The 12608-nt window shown below is 41.0% G+C and overlaps 1 protein-coding gene across 2 annotated transcripts in view; it reads right to left on the reverse strand.

Moving 5' to 3' along the window:
- Positions 1-341: 341 nt before the first annotated feature.
- The window catches only part of LOC126162903 (centrosomal protein of 78 kDa-like), a 119714-nt gene continuing 107447 nt past the window's right edge, over positions 342-12608 (reverse strand). Inside the window, exons 8-9 of one of the 2 annotated variants that reach the window (XM_049919711.1) lie at positions 1155-1426; positions 342-849 (exon numbers count right to left, since the gene is read on the reverse strand). In XM_049919711.1, the coding sequence (XP_049775668.1) occupies positions 1282-1426 (145 nt within the window). In that variant the 3' untranslated portion in view covers positions 342-849; positions 1155-1281. Of the gene's footprint in view, positions 850-1154; positions 1427-12608 lie in introns of those variants that run through there. The other variant, XM_049919714.1, reaches the window with a different exon arrangement.

The raw sequence follows: 12608 nt of genomic DNA on the forward strand, positions 1-12608 counted from the left end.
TTCGCAGTTGTGAATTCATCTGATGTGAGGAAAATGTTTTATTTTGTTATTCTTCTGTTATAAGATCCGATGTGGGATCTGTGTTTTGTTTTTTGCTTAGATTGTGTTTTGTTTCAACTACTTTGATGACATCAAGCATGTTCTTGTTTATTGGTTTTTCCCAATAAAAACAGATTGATGAATGTCATTCATGTTTTAGCTCTGCTACCGCAGATACAGCACTTCTAGTGTAAGACAGCGCGGTATCAGGTATTCATACAAGTAAAACTAGCTTAAGAAGTTAACACATGAGGACTTATATGTATAAAATATTAGAAGATTATAAAACATGAAAAGGAATATACCTTATGAACAAACAATTTTGTATCAGCCTCTGCATTAATTTTTAATCCTCTACAAAGCAGTAAGCTGAACTAATTATTGGATACATTACACTTGCATTTAGCTCGTACATATGTGACACCAAAGTACATTTTAGTCAGCAACAAAAAAAGAATGGTAAATGAAAAGTATGGATGTTCTGTGTGAGGTAAAATGAAGAAAATTACAATTACTGATTACTACCTTTCTTATGAAGCAAGAAAGACATAAGCTGATCAGTTGAAACAAACATAAAAATGGTGCAATATTACAGCAAACAATAAAAAATAAACGTATGTCTAATTAGAACAGTATCAAAATTTCCACAATTAGTGTTCTGTTCTTTTCCTCTTCTCTTACCAATTAGTATTTAGTACTTTTATACATAAGTAAATCATTTTTCACACCTCTTCTTTATTATCTTCTTAACATTTTCCACACTAATGTTTTTCTGTATTCCCCTCCTGATTTTATTCACGTGTTTTCACTCTGTGTAGAAATACTAGGAATTACTTACAAAATATTCTTCATTAAATCAGAAGAAAACTAGGACCTTATTTAGCTTCATAACAATTTATTTTAGAACACAAGTACATCTATACAGCCACATTGTGAAGGTTTTGAGAATTCTGTCATATTATATTAGTAATTAAAAACAGGCAACAATTCAATATGATAACTTACTGATAATCACAATTCTTTCAAAAATGAACTTTTCATATTCGAGTAGGATGAACAGTGGAAGATTTCTTAAAGCATTGGGTGTGAGTTCTACTTCTCAAATGAATACTTACCTCTCCATTTCTCCCACGTTTCAAATAAGTTGTGAGCTTGTCAAAAGCTTCATTAATAGCATGAACAGTGTCAACATTCAGTAGAATATGGTTGTTATAGTCAGCTTTCATTTCCTGCAGTTCCTTTTTATATCTGTCTCTTTCCTCTAACTTTTTTTATTTCCAAGTGCATCTTATTAAGCTCTTCTGTTAGTTCCTGAATTTTTGTCTCACAGTACATATGTTGCTTCAGTTCTACATTCAACTGGTGCGGTAAGCAAGATGATCCACAGCTGCAACAAAGTAATTCTTTAATATTCATAAACTTTAAAAAATGTTTTCAGTGTCAAACTGTTCATTATTGTAAATCAGGTATAAATATTACATAATATTGCTGTGGGCTGTGCTGTGTGCCTTGTAGAGTGGTGGTTAGCATCGCTGGTTGTTGTGCTGTAAATCATCAGTTATAATCCGACCACCTACAAATATTTGTCTTTTAGTATTTATCAGTTTTGGAAGGTTCTTGAAATGTCATATGTTTGTAACATATGATCTATGTTTGTATAAATAGCAATACTCTCTGCCCAGGAGTTCATTTCTGGTCCGGCTGTATACTGATGTCTCTAAAACATGCTTCCAGAGGTAGGTATGTACTGATGATCCTCCTTTCAGATTTGGAATTGATTGGGTTATGACAAGACACTGTTTGGCGGAGACGCGCAGTACTTCAAGAGATGTACATCATCACAGCTGCCATTAGGCAACATAAAAGCTGTTGCCTACATCAATAAGAACCAGAATACAAGCACTGCATCATTCAATAGGGTCTCTATATTCAGTAGACCAATGAATACCAAGCCAGCAGATAGTCTGCATCAGGCATCCATCACTATTCTCCAGAGATGCAGGTCAGGACCCAATTAAATGCTGAAAGGATTTGACTTAGTTGCCAAATACAACAGGTGAGATGACAAAATGTATACTTTTACTTGGATGGCACAGCCCGGCAGTGGTTCAAGAACAATGAAGAGATGCTAAAATGCTGGGGCAAATTCTAAGCAGAAATGAAGAAAACACTGTGTGTCAATCTACAGCAGATCCGCTTAGTAGAACAACAATTGAAGAACAGGCCCTTGTGTCATGGGGAAGTGACAGTCACACAATCAGAATGTTGTAGCCATTTGCAACATTGAGAATTTCAATACGAGAGAAGATAACAAAATCTCACATTTGATGAAAGGAAGAAGGAAGGAAGAAAGATTCAGATTTAACCTCCTGTCGACAAGCTCAGACTGTTTCACGAATAGGAAAATCACAGAATTGATTTACGAAAATCACAGATTGTGAATTTGAGCCACTGTCCTTGAGAATGTGAGTTGAGCGTGCTAATCATTGTGCCACCTCACTCAGTTTGATGCAAGATATGTACCAATCTCTTCCTGTGAAAGATGTCACAACACAGCAGAAGTCATCAAGTGGTGCCAGAACATCAAGGAAATACATCAGAAAAGATTCAAAGAAGGTATAACCAACTCTCAAATGTAATCCATATGGCAGCTGTGGAAGGTAACCATGATCTTCATTTCGTCATAAGCCAGACAGTATGGGAAGAGATACAGCAGTTTATGGCAGTCAGAAATCTCAGGAAAAGTACACAAGAGATAGCAGCCAGGAATGTTGACCTTGTACTTGAGGAAGTAGGGGGTGTACCAATCTTTAGCACCAATATCAGCCCCCAGTTGAACATGCCATGAATAATGGAAATGTCACAACTGTCAAACAAAAATCCAGTATCCAACCAACACAGTTACAACCAACTCCTCTGCCAAGTATAAAGCCCCTAACAGATGGCAGACATTTTGAGCATGGAGGACGATACATTAGTTTATTTCTACTGCGCATGCCTGTATGCCCTGAAAATGTTGTCTCTGAGTGCAAAGAAAGACGACGAGTGTTTGACAACTTTTACATGACAAGATGTTGGCCATCACAACAGTCCTATTTCTGCCAATCAACCATAGGCAATTATAGTCAACCTGAGCGGTGAAAACCAAAATTTTACCCTGGACAAGGTCACTGATAAACCTGTTGCAGCCATTCCCATAGTACAGAGGTATAAGCTGGCTGCATAGCCAATGAATTCAGTAAAACTAAGATGGTAAGACAAACACTTCTTTCCCTGTAATGCAGCTAAAGTAGACTATGTTCCACGATATGAAAGTGATTGTACTGTTACACATGGGAAACATGTCCCACAGACAGGAACAGGTATTGCAAGAATAAGTATCCACGGCAGGACGCAGCTCTTTGACTTTGTCATTTTAACAAAATGTAGTCATGGTGTTATTCTTGGGCTTCTTGCAGGCATCAGAAGCAGTCACAGACTGTGAAAGATCAGAGCTCCAGACTGATGAAGCTATTTCGACAAGCACACATAGCAGACCGCTGTGGATGCTTCTTTATTGTAGCAGACATTGTTATTCTGCTGCCATTAACAAGATGAGTTTCAGTCATCAATCTAGATATTCAGTTACGTTGCAAAGCTTTGTTGGCTGCAAGAAGTTACTCAAGCTCACAAAAGAAATTTAGATGTCAGTAATGAGCAGAAGATTATAGGTGATAAGGGGAACTTTAAATCACTAACTATCATGAACAGCCACAACTCACTCCTGAATGTATGTGCACAGCGACAGCCAAACCAGTCCAGCAAAAATAGTTTAATGCCATGAATGAAGAATCATGCTCTGCTACCACTACCAACAATGCAAGGGAGGAACATACTATCAAACTGCCCATAGGATCTGGCCTGACTGGGGAACATCAGCAAGTGTTAACCATTCTGCACCAATTTCCTTTTGCTTTCATATTCAGAGTGGAAAAAAGTCAGACGAAGTGGTCCATAGTAAAACACCATATCAACAGTAGCGATTATTCACCAACCAGCCACTTTTCATACAGTGTTCAACAGCTGAACACTGCACAATTCAGGAGGATCCTCGGTTCTCTCCCTTGCTGCTTGTGAAGAAAAAGGATGGCATTTTTGCATTGACTACCAGTGACGGAACCAAATCACAAAAATGTCCGTTAGGACTATCTAATGCTCCAGCCATCTACGAGCATATTTTGGACAACTGAGAAAGACTGTATTGCAATTATTTGGGCCATCAACAAGTTCATGCTGTATTTACTTGGCCAACCATTCACCTCTGTGACATCATTCTCTATGTTGACTGACTAGCCAGAAAGATCCATTGGGTCGACTGGCAATGTGGGAACTGAGACTTCCGGTGCATGTTGTCACACTTGTACACAAAAATGGACACAAACACAAAAATGCCAATTGTCTTTCAAGGAATCCTTTGGTAGAACACAGCAGCCTGTACAAAATCTCTGTCATCAGTGCATGAAATGACACTGCCGCTGAACAGAGAGAAAAATCCAGCACTTCTTAAAACCACAGAGACTTTGAAGGAGGATGAAGCAAAAAAAGGTGAATCCTATACATTATAAAAATGTGCGTATGTGTATTCCACTTCTCCTCCTAAACCACAAGATTGATTTCAGTCAAACTTGGTACATACACTGAAGAGCCAAAGAAACTGGTACACCTGCCTAATATCATGTAGCGCCCCCGCGACCGTGCAGAAGTGCCGAAACATGACGTGGCCTGGACTCGATTAATGTCTGAAGTAGTGGTGGAGCGAATTGACACCATGAATCCTGCAGGCTGTCTAAAAATCCATAAGAGTACGAGGGAATGGAGATCTCTTTTGAACAGCACACTGCAAGGCATCCCAGATATGCTCAATAATTTTCATGTCTGGGGAGTTTGGTGGCCAGTGGAAGAGTTTGAAATCAGAAGAGGGTTCCTGGAGCCACTCTGTAGCAATTCTGGATGTGCACGGAGTCACATTGTCCTGCTGGAATTGCTCAAGTCCGTGGGAATGCACAATGGATGGAGGTGATCAGACAGGATGCTTACGTATGTGTCACCTGTCAGGGTCATATTGAAACATATCAGGATTCCCATATCAGCTGCCAGCGACTGCCACAATTTTTTTCTTCTTATCATCCATACTTTCTAATATATAAACTACTTTTGAAGTGCCAAAATGCACTACAATAAAAAAAAGTCTATAAAATGCTGCACTGTAAAATGTTCTTGTGGTAAGACAGTTGCAGTTGCTGAAATCCATCCCCTTAGCCTCTGGCCTGCCGAGGAGCACAACAGTTCTGGGCCCTTGAATAAATGATGAAAATCTGCCACATTACACCACACAGACAGACGTAGTCTGCGGGCAGATCGGTGAGACTAGATTCGATTGCCAGGGACTGCACATAAGTGGGAAACAATGGGCTTCAGATCGATAGGACGATCTGTTAGAGATACCAGCAGAAATAGCCTGCAGTTTTGACCCATTGCAGAAATCCACTTGTGTGGCCAGCTATTCATGTGTCACAGACACGATGTTGATGAAATGAGAACTGCGGTGATCAATCCATGCAACAGATAACTTGTGCAAATACTCTGGGAATCAATACTAATGGGGATAGGTAGCAATTCACAGTAAAGGTGATTGATGAGCTGCAGACAGGCATGTAGAAAAGACAATCACACTCTCAGAAATAAATTTTCGGCCATAGCCTTTGTCAGAAAACGAGAGCACACAAAATCACTCAGACACAACTCCTGGACACATGACCGCCATCTCCAGACACTGTGTCAACAATCTGAGAATCAGATCCAAACAAACCATTCATCACGCCTCCCTGCCACTCGTTGGCAGCTGCTAGGCTAGTGGCAAGAAGTGGTGGCAGCACTGACTGCAAGCTGAGAGGAATGGTAGGAAGGGGAGAAGCAGTAGGAATGAGGGAGTAGGAAAGCAGCGCACGTACTCAGCTGAACCCAGCCATTGACGATGCATGACATCTCAGTAAACAAACCATTTCATCTACTTAGACAAAAATGAGATTTTCCCCCTGATATTTCCCTGACATGTTTGAAATTCCCTAATATTCCTCGATTTCTAGAACTTGTGGCAACCCTACAGTCATCACAGTCCAATTTCAGGGTTGATGGGCCAAGGCGAGGTGTAAAGCTTTGTGTCGTGCAGTCGTCAAACGTACATGAGTGGGCCTTTGGCTCCTAAAGCCCATATCAATGACATTTTGTTGGATGGTTCTCATGCTGACACTTGTTGATGGCCTAGCACTGAAATCTGCAGCAATTTGTGGGAGGGTTGCACTTCAGTCATGTTGAATGATTCTCTTCAGTCATCATTGGTCCCGTTCTTGCAGGAGCTTTTCCCAGCCGCAATGATGTTGGAAATTTGATGTTTTACTGTACGCCTGATAGTCAAGTATACTCGTGAAACGGTCGTACGGCAAAATTCCCCGTTTCATCGCTACCTCGGACATGCTGTGTCCTATCACACAAGCACCAACTACGAGGGTTGTTTTTTAAGTAAGGGCCGTTCGCGCGTATAGTCCCGTAGTTCACGCGGACGCCGCAACAAGCCACCGTGCCACTTGCCGGCATCCTTCACGTTCACACTGATGCAAGTTGCAGTTCTGTAGCTGACATGTAAGCATCGCTGTGCTACTTTATAATGTTTACGATTATTGAATCGCCCGCCGCGTGTGAGATACGGTCAGTGATATGTTTTTTGACCGCGAGAAGCCTATCAGCTGCAGAAATTCATTGTCAGTTAACAGAAGTTTATGGCTTGAATGCAATGAGTGAAGGTAAAGTGCGTCAATGGGTTAGAGTGTTTAAAAATGGCCGTCAAAACGTCCATGACGAAGAACGCTCAGGCCGGCCCTCTGTGATCACTGATGATTTGGTGGCTGCAGTCGAAAAAAAGATTCGTGAGGACAGAAGACTCACAATTTCCAATCTTTCTTTTGAATTTCCACAAGTTTCAAGATTGGTTTTGTACAAAATTGTGTCTGAAAACCTAAACTTTAAGAAACTGTGTTCTCGGTGGGTACCCAGACTCCGCACAGAGGACCACAAAGGGAAGAGATTTGCCACTTCATTGGACTTTTTGATTCGTTACGAGGAAGAAGGGGATGACATGTTGAGTCAAATTGTCACTGGAGATGAAACATGGGTATCCCATATCACTCCCAAAAGCAAGCGACAATCGATGGAATGGCGACACACAACCTCACCCGTCAAGGTCAAAGCCAAACAGACGCTGTCAAAGCGCAAGATTATGGCAACTGTGTTCTGGGACCGGCGCGGTGTTTTGCTAGTGGACTTTATGCCGCGAGGAATGACAATCAACTCAGATGCCTACTGTGCAACTCTAAAGAAGCTCCGCAGAGCAATTCAAAACAAAAGGCGCGGCATGCTGACAAAAGGAGTTTTGCTCCTGCACAATAACGCTAGGCCTCACACCTCTCAAAAGACTCAGGGTTTGATTGATTCTTTTGGCAGGGAAGTTTTGGACCATGCACCATACAGCCCCGACCTTGCTCCTAGCGATTTTCACCTTTTCCGGTACCTGAAACACCATCTTGGCGGGCAGCGCTTCAATGACGACGATGAAGTGAAAGCGGCCGTGAACTCTTGCCTGTCGGAGCAGGCGGCCGAATTCTTTGAAGAGGGAATTAAAAACTTAGTTGTACGGTATGACAAGTGCTTAAATAAACAAGGCAACTATGTAGAAAAATAGGTAAAAGTGTGTAGAATCAGAAAATAAAAGTTTTTTTACAAAAGTATTTGTATCTTTTTTTAAAAATAAAAACGGCCCTTACCTAAAAAACAACCCTCGTATAACACCATGTTCAAACTCACTTAAATCTTGATAACCTGTTGTAGCAGCAGTAACTGATCGAACAACTGCCCCACACACTTGTTGTCTTATACAGGCATTGCCGACTGCTGGAAAGAATGAGTATAAGAACCACTTAACTATCAATGAGGTGGATATGGGGTGAAAAGGAAGTGTCATCTATGGGGTGAAAAGGAAGTGTCATCTATAAAACGTGATCCATAATGTGTGACTACCTGGACTTTAGTCACCCAGTATTTGAGAATGAGAGCACTTAATGACTTGCAAGATACTTTACACATAATTTCACACCTCCACGAATTTTCTCGCTAACAACACCCACAAAATGATGAAATGGATTAAGTTTATTGCCTACTACATTTTCGCTCCTCATGCAGTAAAACTGCATCAGACAGGATGTTTTAATTACTTCATTAAAACTAATTGTATTCATGACATTTTGCAGAGAGTACCCACATATGCTGCTGAATGTACCTGCAAAATTACATCATTGTACGACACCTAGTTCAGGAGATACAACATCAAAAAATTGACCTGTGTGAAAGCAAAACTACAGTGCAAAATTTGATAGAGATAAATGTGAAGTATGTGTACAAGTATGTGTGACATATATTAAATATATCTGAAATATATGTGATGTGCATATGTGGCAAAGCTGCAGGTAAAAAACTCCTCCTAAACTTCTGTATCGATTTGAACCAAACTTGGTACACATAATATATGGAAAGAAATTCTGTGGGGGGGGGGGGGGGGGGGGGGGGGGTTAAGAAACAGTAATATGCTATTGGAATGGAGGTGATAATATGGAGAGAGAGAGAGAGAGAGAAGGGGGGAGGAAGACTTGGACAGGTAGGAAGGGGAAAGGAGGACATGGACACAGATGGAGGAGGAGATGGACAAAGACAAGGGGAAATGGACAAAGGGAAGAGGAGGCAGTGAACAGAGAGAGAAGGGGGGGGGGGGCGAGATAGAAAGAGGAAGGAAAGAGGAGGAGATGGGCAGAAAGGGGGCAGAGAAGATGGGAACAAGAGAGGATGGAGGGGGAAAAAAAGGACAGAAAGACAGGAAGGAGAAAATGGACAGAGAAAGGTGAGAAAATGGACAGAGAAAGATAAGAGGAGGTGGACAGAGAGAAAGGGGAGGAGGTGGAAGAAAAGAGGGAGTAGGAGGAGACAGGCCAAGAGAAGAGAAGAAGTAGATGGACAGACGAGTATGGAGGAGCAGATGTGTGGTACTGTCCAAAGATTGCAGTGGCACAACAAAATCAGCTATGCGAATCAATACCACAGATGTAAGTGAGGCCTTGCCGCTATCCGCAACGACGTATGGGAGGTGCTCCTGAAGACCTCCCCTCACAGCACAGCAGTGCCATCATGTTGAGGTCAGGCATGTAAGAACTCTGTGCAGTTTGTGACCTCAGCTATGGCTGTCAGCATAATCGTGTAGGACAGTGACAGTTAAAAGTTTCTGATGAAATGTTCTTTCATAAATGTAGCATTTTCTACAGCAAGAGAACAGTTTGTTAATCTGTGCATCAAGTGATGCTTTCATTGTAAACAACAGTTGTAAATTCTCAAGCAATCCTTTGCAAAGAATTGCGTCACAATTAAGTAAATCTTTTATTCATTTATGTACTAAAGTGACCTAATATTTCATGTGTTCTAGTTTGATGAGCTTTCTCCCATAGAAATCAAAGAACCCACAGTATTGGTCAGACAAAAGTAGTTTCATTGGATCACAACAAGATGGACATAGGAAAGTGGAGTAGCAGATGGACAGACAGAGGGGGCAGAAGGAGATAGACAGAGAGTGGTGGGTGGTGGAAGTGGACAGAGTGTGACGGGAGGAGATAGACTGAGAGGAGGGCACAGGAGATGGAAGAGAGAGGGGGGAGGAGGAGATACAATAATAGAATTGTAATGCATACATACCCAGGCAACACTGGGTACTCTGACAGTTTCAATTATTAAAGAGAACACTGTGTAAGAGGAACTATGACTCAATGGTGCAGAAGTGATAGCTCATCATCCTAGCTCGTATACAGCCAGCTATCTTGTAGTATTTTCATGACCTTCCAACGTCTGGTCACCTGGTACTTGTACTGACTGTAGACAAAATCAGGTGCAGGTATTAGTGGAGAAGGTGTCTGCTGATCTGGTAGATACTATGTAAACCATTATAAGGAAAACTAGTGACAGAAGCACATGTTGCAACTACCTCCACAGCATTTGATACCAATTTACCAATTTCAGCAGCAGTGGCAGCATTAAACCAGACTGGAATTAATCTCTTGGGGAGTTTCCCGAAGCCAATAAACAGGAATCAGTAGATAATAGAATGTACTACCTCACCCACTATGCTGTTGCCAAAGTTGTGCCAATTGCTGATTGCATAGTTTCTGGCAGAAGACATTATATAGAAGCACCCCAACTGATGATTTCTGGCCACAGAAAACTTTTCCAGTTGAGGCTAGTGTCAGGGGTAATTCCACATTTTGACATCGTCCACATGATGAAAACTGCCTAACACCCATAGACACACAGCATCACAGAATGCTTTAAAAATTCATTGTCAGATATCACCTCGATGCACAATTGATATCAGACAGAGAGATGAGGATACAGTACTACCAATCGTGACATTTGATTACAACACAGCAAAGCAAGACATTGTATACACTATTTCTGTTTCAATTTGATTATACTCAGCATGACTATGTGGAACACCACACCACTAGGGCAGGAGCAGAAAGACAGCTGGCTAGCATGTGGATCCTGGACACCCAGGAGAATGACCAAGAGTGCTATAGTGTATAGAACCGGCCAGTCAGATGCAGCCCGCAAGACTTGGTAAGATTTTTACACTTGTGCAGAAAGTGAGACTACCGCAAAAATTACTAAGGAGGTACCTTGGGCAGTATCTTCGCTTGTTGAGTGTCACATAAGGGATCAAGAATTATGACCCTTCATCAAGAAAACAAAAGCACAAAGAGGTTGTCCATGTCCTCTGTGTGAAGCCATACTACCCATTTGATGACTGCAAATCTTCTACGAGAGGTACTACTTTTGATGCTCATCACTGTGGACAGGATGTGACAATGCAACCATAGGATCCCTGACAAATTCTAGATCAAGATTGCAATAGTCAGCGGCAATGAGAATCTCTGAAACGGAGTTGTTGTTTCTTTAGGAGAGGGAGCAATACTGCAAGCTGTGCTGGATGTCTTGTGAAGTACCAATTAGTGGTTGGTGGATAGTGTGCTGTGGTTGCTTGATCAAATAACTTCACCAACAAGAATGCAGTGTTTATCATTTCTGAAAGATTCTCAAAACTATTTATGTTTCCAATATTTACATATTCTGGAGTATTCCATGTTTACATAAATATTAAATAGGTCTCCATGTTTGTTTTTATCTCATGGAAATATTAATTTATTGTGTTTCTGATGGTTTGGATTCTTCTCCTAAACTGTTAACCAATTTCTTATTATGTGGTATCAGAGCTAAGACTAGTAACAATATTTCTCTCAATCAGCCTATATTTCTTTGTGATGAGAATGTAAGAGTTAGTGGTGTGCTTTTAGGTGTTCAGACAAGCTGTTGATTATGTTTTTCTGCTGGTTATATCAACAAGTGACCTAATTGTCTTTTTATAGTTCTATGACGTATGTTGTTATGTATAAGAGTCCAAGCAATGAGCAGGCATAACAACACAGCTTGCAGCACCTGTAGCAGACTACTGCTCAATTGTAATATTGGGCAGAAATTTGGAGTCAATACTTTGGGTGAACAAGTGAATGCAAACTGTCAATCAGTCAAATGCAAACCATCAATCAGTCGCACTGAGAAAATCTGAGAGATCACAGTGAAGGAGTTTTTTATGATGGAGGACATCATTTTGGCTTTTTCCAGGGCAAATGCCTCTAAAGAAATACAGAGCACTGGAGAAACAGCTACATAATTGATTAAGAAAGGAACTACAAGAAGTCTTTCAATAATGGATAAGATTCAGACAATCCACAGGATAATGAAATAATAAGCCTGCTAAATGTAGTTGGGCCTTAGCACTCGGAGACAAGAGTGGCTCAAGTGTGACAGCCGTATGTGCATGAATGCATGTGTGTATTTTTCTGCATGTGAAGAAGGCATTTCACTTATAGGTGTTAATATCTAAGTCTTCTTCCAGTGTGCATATCTGCTTCTCAACATCCTCTCTATGTGGTGAGTAACAGTCTATTCTATTTCATATTGTTATATGTATGTTTCTATAGTGCATGATGTTGTAATGTTGTTGTCCAAAATGATGATTGTAATGGTGACAGAAACATCAGTTTTGATTGCACATGCCATTTAGCTAAAAATACAAAGCTAAGTAGAGAATAAAACAGGCATTGACATACTATTATCAAAAGTATCTCCCTCCTGAATACCATCGATTACTGGTCGCCTTCCTTATTGTAGTTAATGCTTTTTTTCCCTCCCACCCCCTCCCTCTCCCACCACACCCTCTACCTCCCCTGCCATTTATGCCTTATGTTTCTGTTCAGGTCAGGTTACTAATGGTGTTCACTCTGCTTTCATCCACTCATCACATCCTGTTACTCTCATCAAGAAGGTGAGCCTTCAGGGATGTGGAATGGCTCAGGTTAAACACTAACAGACAGAAGTAACCACTG

This window comes from Schistocerca cancellata, chromosome 2 (assembly GCF_023864275.1).
Source record: "Schistocerca cancellata isolate TAMUIC-IGC-003103 chromosome 2, iqSchCanc2.1, whole genome shotgun sequence".
Classification (NCBI taxonomy): domain Eukaryota; kingdom Metazoa; phylum Arthropoda; class Insecta; order Orthoptera; family Acrididae; genus Schistocerca; species Schistocerca cancellata.